Below are 14231 nucleotides of genomic sequence, written 5' to 3' on the forward strand. Positions count from 1 at the left end.
GGGGCGGAGGCCGCGGGCGAGGCCGACGGCGGGGCCGGGGGCGGCGGGGCCGGGGGCGGCGGGGCCGGGGGGACGCGACCCCGCGGGGCCCCCGAGGCCCCGGCACGACGCAACCACAGGCCCCGCCAGGCGCCCGCCGCACTGCGCATGCGCCGCCTCACGCGCGACCAGGCGCCCCCCCTTCCCGGCCCGGAACTCCACTGCGCATGCGCCCGGCGCCTCTCGCACCAGCCGGGGCGCGGCCGCGCTCGCCTGTGCGGCGTGACGCCCCCGCCCGACGGCCAATCGCCGCCCTCGCTTCCCGTGCGTGCTGGCGTCACACGGAGGTGGTATATAAGCGGACGGCGCCAGTCCCGCCCCCCTGACAGCGTCTGGAGCCGCCGCCGCGAGAGCATCCTCCGCCGAGAGCCGCTCGCGCCGCCGCCGCCTCGCCGCCTCCGCCGCCGTCTCCGCCGCCGCCTCCGCCGAGGGAAGGGAAGCGTATCGTATGTCCGCTATCCAGAACCTCCAACCCTTCGGTGAGGCCCTTTGTGCCGCGGCGGGGCCGGGCCGGGCCGGGCCGGGCCGGGGGAGCGGCCTGGGCGGCCCCGCCCTGCGGCGGCCCCGCCCCGTGGCGCAGTTGCTATTCCCGGGGCCGGTTGCGTCAGCCGCGGGGGGGGGGAGGGGGGGGGCTGGAGGGCGGGTCTTGCGTCTGACGGGCGGGCGGGCTGGCCAATGGGGGGCGCGGCGGCGGGGCGGGCTGTGACGGGCGCTCTCCGCAGACCCCTTTGCTGATGCAAGTAAGGGTGATGACCTGCTCCCTGCCGGCACTGAGGACTACATCCATATAAGGATCCAGCAGCGGAACGGCAGGAAGACCCTCACCACAGTCCAGGGCATCGCGGATGACTACGATAAAAAGAAGCTGGTGAAGGCCTTCAAGAAGGTGGGGGCGGGGCGCGGGGCGGGGGCGGCTCCCGGGAGCGGCGTTTGGCCCGTCCGCGGGGCTGAGAGGGGGCTTTTGCCGGTCGTTGCAGAAATTCGCCTGCAATGGTACTGTGATCGAGCACCCCGAGTATGGAGAAGTGATCCAGCTGCAGGGCGACCAGCGCAAGAACATCTGCCAGTTCCTCGTGGAGGTCGGTGGGGCGGCCCCTTGCGATCCCCGCGCCGGGCGGGAGCCCCGGGGGGGTGACAGCCCGCGGGTCCCGGTTCCCCAGCGTCAGCAGAGCGGGCTGGGGGAGGGGGCTCGTTCTGTGCGTGAAACTCGCTGAGGGAAGCGCCATCCAGGAGGGCTTTGCCGTCCCGGGCGCTTCGTTCCGCTCTCCAGGGGGGAGCGGGGGTCTGGCAGCTCCGCGGCCCACGGGTGTGCGCAGAGGCCGCTGCTTCGGTGCGCTCTGAAGCGCGTTTTCTTTCTTGCAGATTGGACTGGCTAAAGACGACCAGCTGAAAGTCCATGGGTTTTAAGTGCCTGTGGGTCACTGGAGCTTTATGCAAGATTTCCTCACCATGAGATCCCCGTCTGTCCCTTGTCATAAGTTTAAAACCAGCCGGTTTGTGTAATGTAACGATCTTGGGTCCACTGTTCAGTCTGGACTAGTGTAATTCCGTGATGTAATAAACTGACACGAGCCCATGCTATCTCGTCTGGCTGTCCCTCATTTCACAGAGGTAGATCGGGCGTTGGGCACGGTCCAGCCTGAAGCCAGAAGTAACCAGACCCTCCAAGCTGAGCCACGGGACTCGGGCTGTCAGTGCAGAGGCCGGCCGCATCGCTCCTCCGTCCAGCCGCTCTCCCACCCCGGCGGATGGTGACTCCCCGGCGCCTCCCACGGGCGCGACATGGTGCGGGGCGGCGGTGCCTTCCCGCGGGGCAGCGCTGGCTCCCGGTGGCAGCGGGATCTGGGGAAGCCTGACCTGGAACAAGAGAAGTGACTGAAGAGGGACTCCATGGCTGGATGGCTGCAGCTCAGGCCCGGCGGGGGCTGGTGCCCCCCGAGCCCCGGGTGGGCAGAACCGGCACCGTGGGTTGAACTTGTGACAAGGGATCGGTCCTGGACTAATGTAACGAGCGTCCCTGTAGGGCAGCGTGGAGCTCGTGTGTCCTGGGAAGTAACAGATGCCTGGTTTCCTTTTTCATGTCTCATGTAATGTATTTAAAGGCTTATTTAAATAAAAATGGGTTTCAAAGCGTTTGCGTGGTGGGCTCGAGTGCTTGCTGGAGCCAAAGCGCCTCGCTTCCTCCAAGGGGTGACCCTGGCTCCCGCCTGGTGGGCTTCCCCTGCGCTGGGCTGGGACGTGCCGCCCCCGGGAGCTCTGGGGGGTCCTGGGGAGCAGGAAGGGGAGCGCCCCGGCTGCTGGGGCAGCTGCCAGAGGGGAGGCGAAGCGCCTGCGAGCGGGTGGGGGTTGAGGCGTTCCCTAACCCTCGCGCTGGCCCGGGCGGCACTTATGCTTCCGCAGAGACAAGCGGCTGCGGGGAGGAGTGGGGGGCTCTGCCGCTGCCCCCCGGGTGGGGGCTGAGGGCCCCCCAATAAACAAGAACAAAATCTCCTGCGGTAAAACTCGCCCTTTCAGAGCAGCTGGGGTTGTGGGGGCTGGCAAGTGCCACCTGCACGAGAACGTGCTAAAATCTGTCCGAAAGGGCGCAGAAAGGCCGGAGTTTCCCGCCTCAGCCCTGTCCATCCGGCAGCGGCGTGCTGGGGGGTTGGGTGAGGCTGGCTCCAAACGCAGGGGGCACCCGGGGCACCTGCTCCTGCCTCTGGCAGCTCCCTAAGAGCAGCCGTGGGTGTTGGGTCACTCGCTGCCTGCGAGGTCCCGGTTCTCCACCCGTTTTCCGCTCGGTTCCCTTCGCTGCCGGTTGCTTCCCTGGGAGGCTTTGCTCTCGGAAACCAAATGGAGCGATTCTGCACAGCGCCCGCCCGGAGGCGGCGGGCGACCTCCAGCCCTGCCTGCGCCTCCGCGAGCCCCCGGGGTGCGCGGCCCAACGCAGCGCGGCCTCCACTCTGCTTCTGCTCCGAAAATTTGGCTTCCCCTGCCGGCACCGGGGCCTCTCGGAGGGCACCGAGCCGGGCTGTCTCCCCGCCGGGGTCAGATGCGAGACGGGGGCACCGCCACGGCCCACGCTGGGCCAGGGGAGCCAGGCCCGGCTGGGCAGAGGTGAGGGACGCCCCGAGCCTCACCCGGCCCGTCCTGTTGGCAGGAGGGACCAGCCCGAGCGCCCGCAGACCCGTGTCAAGGGGCTGCAGGGAGCGGCCGCTGCGTCCCCGTCACCCTGACGGCTCATTTGGCCCCGATTGCGCCATTAAAAGCCAGAAATTGCAAAACAATTTGTTTGTTCCTTGCACAAACGCTCCGCAGAGCGAAGCATCGATCGCTGCGGAGCGCGGGAGGCGCCAGGACGCGGCCGCCTTCCTGCCCATTCAAAGCCCATTTGTTTTGGGGCTGTTTGAGGAGCAGCGATACCCCTCGCCGGGGGCACGGGCTGACGGCGACACGCACCCGCTCCGTGGCACGTCACTCACACGTGTTTTATTGAAGGAGAGAGACAAATGGTCTCTACAAACAGAACGTGATGAGGGTAACTGCGGGCAAGAGGAACTGTCGATAGTGAAAGCAAAGACTGGTGGGGGCAGGCAGGGATTTACTGGGGGTTGCTGGGGCATGTGGTGCTCCCAGCAGGATGGTGCTGAGCCTTGGGGTGGGCAGCGAGTGCCCCAGCCAGCGCGCCGGGGTCTGGCACCGCGCACAGAGTGAGGTGGGGGGGCAGCGCCCACCCGTCCCACAGCACCCCAAGGGTTTTCAGGGTGGGGAGGGAGATAACGGAGCTGCAGAAATGGGCTGTGCTGGGGCGTGTGGCCCAGCAAAGGGTGCGACACCCGACAGCTCGTCTGTGCCGGGAGCCTGCTCCGCCGAGCACAAGCAGCTCGAGGCACCGTGCCCTGGGGAGCCCCCTGACCCTGTGGGGAGCCTGGTGACCCTGTGGGGAGCCCCGTGACACTGTGGGGAGCCCCGTGATGCTGCAAGGGGGCTGTGGGGTGTGTCACCCGGCACCAGCTTGTTTGTAACTGGGGGCAAAGATGCCACTGCTGGGGCCAGCCTGGAGGGGGGGGGGGGGGGGGGGGGAGCAGGGGTTTTGGACCACTACGTGTGTGTGTGTGTGTGTGTGTGTGCAGAGTGCACTGCAGGCGCACACACGCACACACACACACACACATACGTGTACATCCGTGCAGCACAGCTCCACTAGCACTGAGGGAGCTTCTGCAGCGTGTGCCTGCGTGTGTGGGTGTCTAGAGACGGACACGCGTGTGCTCACACGTGTGTTGATGTGGATGGAGCTGATATGGGGCAGGTGGCCCCGGGGGGGGGGGGGGTGGGGGGGGGTGTACACACACACACACACACATATGTATATCAATATGTGCACTCACACACACACACACGCTCACACTCATGGTCAGAGGCAGAGCACACGCGTGCACCAGCACCAAGTGCACGTGCAGGTGCTGCTGTACTGGCACAGGGACCTGTCAGCATGGATTTCTCTGGGGGGGGGGGGGGCAGAATCTTTTCACTAGTTATGTACACATGTGTCCGTGTAGCTACATGCATGTACGTGTCTGTACATATATGTACGTGCATACAGGACTCTATATTGACGTATTACTATGTATACATGTGTATGGGGGGGGCGTATGGATCCGTATGTATAGGGCTTTGTGTGTGTGTGTGTGTGTGTGTGTGTGTGTGTGTGCGCCTGTGTGTGTCAGTGTGTCTCTGTGTGTATGTGTGTGTGTGTGTGTGTGTGTGTGTGTGTGTGTGTGTGTGTGTGTGTTCAGCTAGGGAACCAGCGCTGCTTTTCTGGATGCATACATACATGAAACCAAGGCCAAGTGCCTGTCGTCAGCTCTACTTGTATTTATATTTCCATATGGCCCTACGTAGCTCTATATGAACACACCTGCACATGTGTACAAGTACCTGTGTATGTGCATGTATAGCTCTGTACATGTATGGACGTGTGTGTACATCTACATACATGGCTATAGGGATACAGCTCTGTCTGTGTGTATTCACACGTGTATGCACTCTCTGTGTGTGTGTCTATACCAACAGCTGTACCTGTGTACGTTTATGTGCATCTGTACACGCCTGTACGTGTGTGTATGTGTGTGCAGCACACACACCTGTCGCTGGTCACAGAGGTGTGGAGAGATAAAATGGTTGTGCCTTTATACGTGCACACACACGGTCGTGGCCCGGTGCCTCATAGTGCCACACACGCAGCCCCCTACAGCCACAGGCGCGTCTGTGCCAGTGCACACGCGTGTGCCCGCGGAGCCGCCCCGGGGTGGGGCACCCGCGGTGGTGCCTTTAAAAGCGGGGCCGAGCCGGGGCTGCCCCGGACCGAGCCCCAGAGCCAGCAGGTGAGTCCGTCGGGACCGACCGGAGGGTTCTTGGGGACCCGCTGGGAGGGATGGAGGGGACTTGGGGCCCGGCCGTGCCCTGGGGACGAGCACCCCGCTCCCTGCCTGCCCGCGCTCGGGAGCAGCTGGACGGCACCCTCAGCCGTGCGGTTCGGGTCCAGGCAGCCGGGCTGAGCGGGGAGTTGGGCTTAACACCCCTCGTGGAGCCCGTCCGACTCAATTCCTTGGGTGTAGGGGCCTCGGGAGGGACAGAGGGGACTTGGGAACTGGCCGTGCCCTGGGGACGAGCACCTCTCCCCCGCCCAGGTCACCCCTCGCCACAGGCTGAGCACTTGTCCCTGTTTCGGTGGCCGCAGCCCCTCCACTCCCCATCCCCGCTCACTCTGCAGCCATGAAGGTGAAGGTGTGCCTCGGCCTCATCCTCGCCATCGCGGCGACCGTCTGCCTGTGCCGGCCCGCAGCAGAGGTGCCGGGCGCTGCGGGGGACCCCCGTCAGCTCCCCGCCAGCCTGGTCCGGCGGGACTGGTCCGAGTCCCTCTCCCAGGAGCAGAAGCACCTCATCGCCCGGTTCCTCACAGGTACGGGGCGGTGCAGGGTGGGCAGCCCTTTGGGGGGGGGGGGGGGGGGGGGGGGCTCAGCAGGGCACAGCCTGGCCCCTCCGTGCCGGCCCCCAAGCCAGGACAGCCCCAACCTGCTGCCCTTGCCCCCGCAGAGCTGAGCAACCACAAGGGCTACGTGCACGGGGACGAGGGGGCAGAGGCCCTGCACGACCATTACTACCCCGACTGGATGGACTTCGGCCGCCGCAGCGCTGAGGACTCGGCCAGCGCCGTGTAGCTGCCGGGCTGGCCGCGCCGCGCTCAGCACCATCCCGCCGGGTGCACGGCCCTTCCTGCAATAAAGCTTTGGCACCACAGCCACTGGGGCTCACGTCTGTACTGGGAAGAGCTGGGGGAGGGGGGCAGGCAGAGGGGGGTTCACCCCCAGCCCCACAAGGGGCGCAGGGCAGAGCCCCGAGAGCAGGCGGTGGCAGACACGACGCACACGAGCTGCTTCGTGACTTGAGGTTTATTTGACAGGGGACAGGACGTGGCCCGGGGTGAGGGACGCAGCCAGGGGGAGAAACAGCTACACCCCGAGAAACACCCGCCGCCGGCACCCCCCGAGCCAGGGGTGCTGCTGCTATTGCTACTCGGTGGGCAGGAAAGGGTTTAAAACCCCCGTTCCCTTTAAAAGTCAGCCCAGATGCTGGCCAGGGGCCCAGCCCGGGGGGGGTGGTCTCGCCCCGGCACAGGCAGGTCCCCCCACTCCCCAGGACGCCCTGAACCCAGACTGAGCATCGCCCTTCGCTGCAGCAGCCTGGACAGCCCCAAAGGGCCGAGCTGCTCCTCAGACAGGCTCAGCAGAAGCAGGAACAGTTTTTATTGCTAGCATAGGGCTCCTGCGAGGGGTCCGTACCCCCCCAGTGGGGGACAGGGTCAGCCAGCACCCCCTGCCCGGAGCTGGCTCCCCCAAGCATCACCCCACGCAGCTCCCTGCACACGGGGCCACTGCTGCAGCACCGTGCCCGGGCCAGGCAGCACCGCAGGGTTGTGTCCTTGCAGCAAAGCCCCCACGAGCCGGTGCCGGCAGCGCTGCCGGGTCCTGCGGCATCACCAGGAGCGGGGGCTGAAAGCGGGTCCCATCTCCATTTCCCCACGGACGGGCGATGAAGACGACGTGTCTCATCCTGAGCTTGCCGGCTCCGCAGCGCTGTCACGTCGGTGCGTCCCAGGCTCCCCCAGGCTCCCCCCGGGCGTAGGACATCTCCCCTCTGGCCACCACCTTGTCCAGCCCCAGGCGCCGCAGCTTCTCCACCAGGTTCAAGCTGAAGATGCTGCTTCTGGGTGGGGGTCGGTCCTGCCCCCCAGGTGCAGGAAAGGGCTGGGTGTCAGCATGCTGGTGGTCATGGGACAGGAGCAGGGGGGCCCACCATGACCCAGTCCCTGGCACCGAGGCAGAGATGCCCCGCACCAGCAAGAGCCTGACGAGTCCCACGGGGAAGCTTGAGGGGCCAGGGCCGGGCGCCAGCAGAGGGGAAGACGGCTCTGGCGAGGGGCTGCCGAGTCTCAGCCCCTCAAAGGGCCCACAAGAAGGCACGACGGCGTTATACAGACTGGAGGGGAAGAGAGAGCAGAAGCAGGGGGTCAGTGGGGGGCCCTGTCCCAGGGGATGCTGCTGCAGGGGCCAGGGGGTCCCCAGTCAGAGCAGGGCCCCCTTTCCTCCTTCCTTCACACTCATTCACCTCAGGAGACCCCCGTGCTCACAACATTGCCCAAGTGTCCCAAAGCTTGTGGCACGGTGCTGGGGGGGGGGGCTGTGGCCATGCCCCCCGCAGCTCCCAGGAGGGGATGGGACCTGGTCCCTGCTCCACAAGCGCTTTCCGAACATGCAGGGTTTGCTCCAACAGCGCACGGTGAACTCCAGCTCACAACAACCCCCAACGAGCCTTGGAGGGGCTCATCAGGACTAAGCAACAGTGCTCATTAATTAAGGGGCAGCCCAGGGCCTGGCTCCTCCAGCCCGGCCTGGGGAAAGGTCCCGGTTGATGCACAAGAGCAGAGAAGGAGGGAAGCCACGTCCGTGCCCAGGCAAGGCGACCTCCTGCCAGCGCCGCTCTGGCTCCCCGTGAACTGCCCCCCGGGTGAGCCCAGCCCTGCCCAGCCCACGGGAGGCTCCTCTTCCCCTCAAGGTGCTGCAGGGCAGAGGCCAGGACAGGGGGGGCTGGTCCCAGTCCCCCAGGGGAGGGCACAGCCCCAGGCAGGCGGCCACTCGGGCAGCAGATTTGGGGACATTTCAAGTGCCAAGGCATCTCTCAGAGCACCAGGGGCTGCAGATGGCCCCCAGCTGCATGGAGCAAGGGGGTGAGGAGAGGGTTAGGGGGGACGGGGGGGCTGGGTGGGGGTGCAGGCAGTGCAGGCGGTGGGGGGGCCACGCGCCTTACCTGGGTGTGACCGTGGTGATCTCAGTGGTGGGGTGGAGGATGTGGCAGGTTGTGATGGTGAAGGTAGACGGGGTCTGGGGGAGGTTGTTAACAGAGAGGAACACTGGAAGGGACAGGAGACAGCGGGTTAACGGGGAGGGGGGGGCACCACAGAGGCAGAGAGCGGGGCTCCGGGCAGACACGGGAGCCAAAGCTGGGCTGGGAGCTGCCGCCGCCAGCAGAAAGCTGCACGCGTGGGGCACAGCTCCAGCGGCGTTTGGGTCCGGCGCTTGCTCAGAGGAGGGGGCTGCGAGCACAAGCGGGAAGAGGAGCTGACGTTTCTCCCAGACCTGTCCCCTCCACACGCCCGGGCTGCAGCGGGTGCAGGCCAGGGTGGCTGCAGCAGAACAGCCCTCGTGCAGCTGCGGACGGAGCGGCCCCACAGGGACGGACGAGTGGCAGGGACAGGCGGCTGCAAGAGGGGAGAGCGCAGCGGGGTGCAAGGAGCAGCCTGGGCAGGAGGGCTGGAGCATCCCGAGGGCCACGTCCCCTCCGCCCCTTTGCCCCACGCTCACCCCCAGGGCGCTCCTTGGCTTTGGTGGGTGTTGAGGTAGGGAGCAGCTGGAAGGAGCTGGCGTCCACGTCGTCCTCCTCCAGGTCGTTCAGGCTGTAGACCTCCTCCAGGTCGATGTCCAGCTGCCTGAAGTCTTTGGTGAGCACCCCAGGACGGGGCACCAGGATCCCGCCCAGGTTGGGCCGTGCCAGCTGCTGCCAGTGGTGGAGTGTCACGGAGCCTGGGCAGGGGACACACACGGCCGGGGGGGCTCAGCTGGTGTCGTCGGACCCTCCCAGCACCTCCGGCTCTGCACACCGGGAAGCCCCCTCCACCCCTCACCTTCCAGGGGCTTCACGATCTGCAGCTTGTCGGGCAGGTAGGTGAGGGAGCCAAGGGAGAAGCCGGAGCCGGCGGTGAGCTCCGAGCCCCCCGAGTAGTTGGTCCCGGTGGAGACGACGCTCTCGTTGGGGGTGAGGAAGCCGCTGGAGCTCTCCCCGTCCCTCAGCCGCCAAAGCTTGTGCTCCCGCTCCGCCTCGAAGAAGGAACTCTCCTCCGAGGCATGGCTCTGCTGCCGCGCCGACAGCCGCTGCACCGCCGCCTCCAGGTCCTGCCGGCCCGGGGCTGCCCGGGGCTCCTCTGCAGCCCCCTCGCCCCTGCCAGGGGTGCAGCGTTAGGGTGCTGGGGGCCATGGTCCCACATCGCATCCCCTGTACCGCGCCAGACCCCAGCCAGCAGCGGGCTCCAGCCCCGTCTGCCCTCCCCCTGCCCCAGGCTTGCGGCTTTGATCGACGCTCCAATGCGATCAACACCTCGCCAACACCCCCGCTCCTACGCAGGGGCAATGGCTCTGTGTGTCGTCCCCCCTCCCCGGCCCGAGCCCCCGCTGCAGCACTCACTGGGCACCCTCCGAGCCGGAGCAGCTGGTGTGGGGGGTGCTGGTCCCCCCGGAGGGGGCGGCTGACAACTGCTTGGAGCCCGGCACGTTGTGAGGAGACTCGGAGCAAGACTTGGCTTTGGCCGCCTGGTTCACCGCTTTCACCGTCTCAAAGACGCGCCGGTAGCTCCTGCGGGCAGCGATGGACCCTTGAGCCGGCTCCCAGGGACCCCCGCCTCGTGGCCCAGTGCCGGGCACCGACGCCAGCACTCACTTGTAGTCCGAGGAGGAGCTGTCTGTCCCCTTCCTCATCGTCCCCTTGATCTCAGCCGCCAGCGAGTCCTGGAGACACAGGGGACACAGCGTGAGCAGAGGGGAGAGCAGAGCCCCCCCGCCTCCCCGCTGCCCAGCGCTGCCCGTGCCCCCGCTCACCACGGGCAGGAGGCTGGCCGCGCCGTAGCGGCTGACGGTGCTGTTGGGGAGGCTGCGGCTGCGCAGGCTCTTGACCTCCTCCCGGGCCTCCTGCAGCATCCCGCCGCACTCGGCGTACTTCTCCTGCAGGTCCCGCAGCTGCGGGCACGGGCACACGGCTCAGGCACGGCCCCGGCAGCAGCGGGGCAGGACCCTCGCACCGGCCGGGGCACCCGTGGCCGGGCCCTCCCCGGGCTCACCTCCATCCGCAGCTGCTGCTGCACCTCCTTCGCCACGGCCAGGTGCTGCTGGAGCTCCTCCACCTCCGAGCCGTACTGCGGGCAGGAGCGGGCAAGGTCAGGGAGCTGTGCCCCGTGTCCGCGTCCCCCCCCAGCACCCCCCAGCACGGGCAGGGGACGCTCACCGTGCGGCACTTCTGCTGCAGGTCCACAACCTGCGCCAGGAGCTGGCTGATCTCCTCCTGCTGCCGCACCGTGTCCTCCGCCTTGCGGGCCAGCTCGTCGGAGAGGTAAACGACCTGCTGGCTCGCTTCGGCTGGGGAAGACCCAGGGTCCATCACCACCGGGGCACGGCCCCCCCAGCCCCAGCCGTGATGCTGGGCAGTGCCCGCAGACCCCCTAAGCCCAGGGAGGAGCTGCCCCCGCCAGCCCAGCCCCACGTACAGAACTGCTCCACGCAGTCGATCATCAGCTGCTGCTCCTGGTCCTCGTACTGACAGGTCTTGGTTGCGATGTTGGTGGCCTGGGGGAGAGGGTCGGAGGGGCTGAGCGGGACAGGCAGGAGCTCCGGCCTCCCCAGGGGCCAGCTCAGGTCCCCCAGCAGCGAACGGGGCGGAGGTGGGCACGGAGAGGGGCGTCCCACCAGCCGGCTCCGCTCACCTCCATGCGAAGCTTCTGGTTCTCCTCCTCCAGGCACTTGAGTTTCTGCTGCAGGGTGTCGTACTGGAAGTACTGCTGCAGGGACAGCGAGGACTCGTGCCGGCGCAGCCTGGGGACAACAAGGAGAGGGCTGAGCACCCGCAGTGCAGGCAGGACAGGGCTGCCCACCCAGCCCCCTGCCCATTCCCCCCCAGCTCCCATGCAGGTCCCTGCAGAGACCCAGCTCTGTGGGGCTGGACCCACGGCTGCCGTGGGAGGGACGGGAGCCCCAGTGCTACCCCGGGGATGGTGACAGCTCCTGCCCAACGCCTCTGCCCAGCCCCCCAGGAGGAGCCCTGCCTCAGAGAAGCGGTGGGACAGAGACCCCCCCCACTCACGGCGTGGCGGTGGCGGAGGTGGGCTCACTCTCCTCTGTCGTGGTGGTGTAGAAGTGGAGCAGGTCATCCCGCATGGAGACCTCGTGACGTAGCTGCGCGATCTGGGGAGGGGAAGGGGCATCAGGGCACGGCCAGGGGGACCACAGCCACCCGCAGCCCCCAGGGCGGGCACGCAGGGTGCTGAGGCCGGGACCCCGTACCCAGGGACCGCTACCTCCTCTTTGGCCAACTCCAGCTGCTCTTCCAGGAGCTCGTTGCGCTCGGTCAGGCTCCGGTTCTGCTTCAGCAGGGACTGCCCGATGCGTGCCGCCAGCTCCAGGTCCCGCTCCTTCTGTAAGTGGCAGGTCTGCACCAGTGAGGGCCCGTCCCCTGCTCTGCCCCCTCCTCCCCAGCCGTCGCCCACCCCTGCGTCCCCAGGGTCCCACCAGCCCAAGCCCCTGTGCAGGGCGGGCACTGGCGTACCTCATCCAGCAGGTTGGTGACAGCATCGATGTCGTGGTAGGTCTTCGTGATCCTGACCACCCGCTCGGCACACAGGACTGGGGGAGAAGGGCGAAGGGTGAACCCCCACACTGCAGGAGCACCAGCCCGGGAGCTCAGCACTGTCCCCCTGCTGCCTCCTGCCCCGTGTCACTGCAACACCGGGGCTGCACGGGGGAGGGAATGGGAGGTGGCTGCTGCAGGTGGCACAAAACTGCTCCGCGCTGGTCACCAAAAAGGACTTTTTATCTGCCGGGCAGCACCGGCCATGGTGCAGGGCTGAGGTGGGCAGGGACGCTCGCAGCCCTGACAGCGTCACGGGAAGCGGAGGGCTCCCCCCTCACCCCCCAACCCTGCCCACATCTCAGGGCCGCAGGAAAGATGCTGAGCTCCCCTCGCTGCACCCACCACCCCAGCCCGGACATAGCGGCAGCCCCACCTCAGGACACACAGATGGGAAGGAGCGATGGGGACAGGCAGGCAGCAGAGACGGGATCGGAGGTGACATCTCCAGCAAAAAGCCGGCTGGAGCTCCAGTATAAATAGTGGTGGGTGGCACCACGCTGCGCCAAGCTTGCAGGCAGCGTCCCCTCCAATCTGTCCCCAGCCCCCTCCCCCAGATGTCCCCCTGAGAAGCCAGCCCTGGCCTAGTTTCTCCCCGAGGATGCTGGCCGAAGCAAAGCCGAGCGGGATGCTGCACCCCGCACCCACCCCGAAGCCCCTCCAGCTGCAGCGGTCCACAGCGAGCCACAGGGGCACAGGCAGCTGCAGGCAGGGAGCCTCGGCAGCAGGCAGCTGCCTGCCACGCCAACACCGAGCTACTGCATCGCGCCGGGCCCCGGCTAAAGCCCTGCCTCCTCCCCTGCCACTATCTGGGTCTCTGGCAGGGAGAGGCGGTGCGAGGATGGGGACGTCTGTCCCCCCGGCACCAAACCTGCCAACTGCGCCTGCAGAAGCTGCCAGACAGCGCCGGGCACGCACCCAGATGGCAGCGCTGGAGCCGCACGGTGGGAGCGAGCCGGCAGCGGGCATGAAGCCCCGGGGCCCTGCCTGTACCCTAGGCCCTGCCTGCACCCCGGGGCTGCTCCTGATGCTCCCTCCCGATGTTCGACGGCCCCAAGGGCGCGGGCCTCAGTTTCCCTCGGCAGAGCGGCGCTGGCTGCGCTCGGGGCCTTGCCCTGCGTCCCCGGCCGGGCAGACACGGGGGGTTAATGGGAGAGGCTCAGCCACGCAAATCCCATTACGCCACCCCAGCTGGGGTTGTGTAACGGTGTGCGTGTTGCCACGGCAGTGCCCCCACCCGCCACCCCCCGTGGGCACCCCCCTGCCCCAGCGGGCACAGCCCCCAGTGGGCACGTCCACAGGGAAAGGGGCCAACCCCGGCCCCCAGCCCCCCTTCCCCACGCCCTAACAGGGCCCGCGCCCCGCAGGGGTCCCCAACTGCACCTCGTCAGGCCCCTGAGCCGTTAATTGGAAATAATTAGAGCATGAGCATCGTTACTGTCTGAGCGAGGGGCGGGCGCTGGGGGACGCTGGGGGCTGCGGCGCTGGCAAACATGTAAACACCCGCCCCATCTGCGGGCCCGATCCAGCAGGGACCAGAACCCCATCCACGGGGGGACAGACTCCCATCCCCGTGGGGACACGCAGAGCTGGCAGGGACCCCTCGCCCCATCCCCCTGCCTGCTCCCCGCCACGGCCGGAGCGGGGACAACCCTCCCCGAGGGTCAGGGTCACCCCGAGGGCCCCCAAGGGACCAGGCGGCAGCTTCCCCGGGAGGGAGCGCTGCCAGAGGGGACCGGGGGGGGCTGCGCACCCCGCGGCGGGGACGGGGGAGCCGCACAGAAGGGAAGGGGCGCCGGCACCCGCCCGGCAGAGAGACCCCCTGCCCGCTCCGCGCACCCCGGTCCCCGCGGGAGCCCGGACCCGCCGCAGCCGCCCTCCCCGGGGCAGGACCGGGGCTCACCTTCCTCCAGCTCCCGGGCGATGGGGTCGGCGCCGCCGCCCCGCTCCGCGTTCCCGTTCAGCTCGTCGTAGGCGGCGGGGCTGCTCCAGATCTCCATCGCGCCGAGCCCCCCGCAGCCCAGCCGTGCCGTGCCGTGCCGTGCCGTGCCCTGCCCTGCCCAGCCGAGCCCCCCGCAGCCCCAGCCCAGTCCCGCCAGTCGCTCCCGCCCCTATTTATAGGGTCGCCCCGTCTGCGCGCACCTGCCCGGGTGCGTCCCACCGGGGCCGGGGGCGGTGCCGGGCGGGAGCGGGGCGGGGGCGGC

The 14231-nt window shown here is 67.9% G+C and overlaps 3 protein-coding genes across 3 annotated transcripts; 2 read left to right on the top strand and 1 right to left on the bottom strand.

The window, feature by feature from the left end:
- Positions 1-417: 417 nt before the first annotated feature.
- On the top strand, positions 418-1620 carry EIF1 (eukaryotic translation initiation factor 1). Its single transcript, XM_086478039.1, has 4 exons — positions 418-518; positions 762-925; positions 1017-1118; positions 1402-1620. The coding sequence occupies exons 1-4, from the start codon at positions 488-490 to the stop codon at positions 1444-1446; spliced, it is 342 nt and encodes a 113-aa protein (XP_086334165.1). The 5' UTR covers positions 418-487; the 3' UTR covers positions 1447-1620.
- Positions 1621-5796: 4176 nt separating this feature from the next.
- Positions 5797-6242, top strand: LOC147413743 (gastrin/cholecystokinin-like peptide). The gene is made up of 2 exons (XM_086478040.1): positions 5797-5983; positions 6118-6242. The coding sequence occupies exons 1-2, from the start codon at positions 5797-5799 to the stop codon at positions 6240-6242; spliced, it is 312 nt and encodes a 103-aa protein (XP_086334166.1).
- Positions 6243-7160: 918 nt separating this feature from the next.
- On the bottom strand, positions 7161-14027 carry HAP1 (huntingtin associated protein 1). Its single transcript, XM_086477966.1, has 15 exons — positions 13931-14027; positions 11947-12023; positions 11699-11815; positions 11485-11585; positions 11108-11216; positions 10892-10970; positions 10633-10763; positions 10469-10543; positions 10230-10367; positions 10072-10139; positions 9820-9987; positions 9263-9576; positions 8943-9161; positions 8389-8491; positions 7161-7560 (listed from the first exon to the last, which is right to left on the bottom strand). Exons 1-15 carry the CDS (start codon positions 14025-14027, stop codon positions 7161-7163), a joined length of 2196 nt encoding a protein of 731 aa, XP_086334092.1.
- Between the last annotated feature and the right edge of the window lie 204 nt (positions 14028-14231).

The sequence above is a fragment of the Leptosomus discolor genome, chromosome 25, assembly GCF_034619465.1.
Source record: "Leptosomus discolor isolate bLepDis1 chromosome 25, bLepDis1.hap2, whole genome shotgun sequence".
Lineage (NCBI taxonomy): Eukaryota > Metazoa > Chordata > Aves > Leptosomiformes > Leptosomidae > Leptosomus > Leptosomus discolor.

Coding starts and splice junctions, on each gene's coding strand:
- HAP1 (XM_086477966.1), bottom strand. CDS start 14,027: ATGGAGATCTGGAGCAGCCCCGCCGCCTACGACGAGCTGAACGGGAAC. Junction 10,140..10,229: donor CGGCCAGCCTCCTGCCCGTG/GTGAGCGGGGGC, acceptor CTGTGTCTCCAG/GACTCGCTGGCGGCTGAGAT. Junction 9,162..9,262: donor GATCGTGAAGCCCCTGGAAG/GTGAGGGGTGGA, acceptor TCCCCTGCCCAG/GCTCCGTGACACTCCACCAC.
- EIF1 (XM_086478039.1), top strand. CDS start 488: ATGTCCGCTATCCAGAACCTCCAACCCTTCG. Junction 519..761: donor CCAGAACCTCCAACCCTTCG/GTGAGGCCCTTT, acceptor CGCTCTCCGCAG/ACCCCTTTGCTGATGCAAGT. Junction 926..1,016: donor TGGTGAAGGCCTTCAAGAAG/GTGGGGGCGGGG, acceptor CGGTCGTTGCAG/AAATTCGCCTGCAATGGTAC.
- LOC147413743 (XM_086478040.1), top strand. CDS start 5,797: ATGAAGGTGAAGGTGTGCCTCGGCCTCATCCTCGCCATCGCGGCGACC. Junction 5,984..6,117: donor CATCGCCCGGTTCCTCACAG/GTACGGGGCGGT, acceptor TTGCCCCCGCAG/AGCTGAGCAACCACAAGGGC.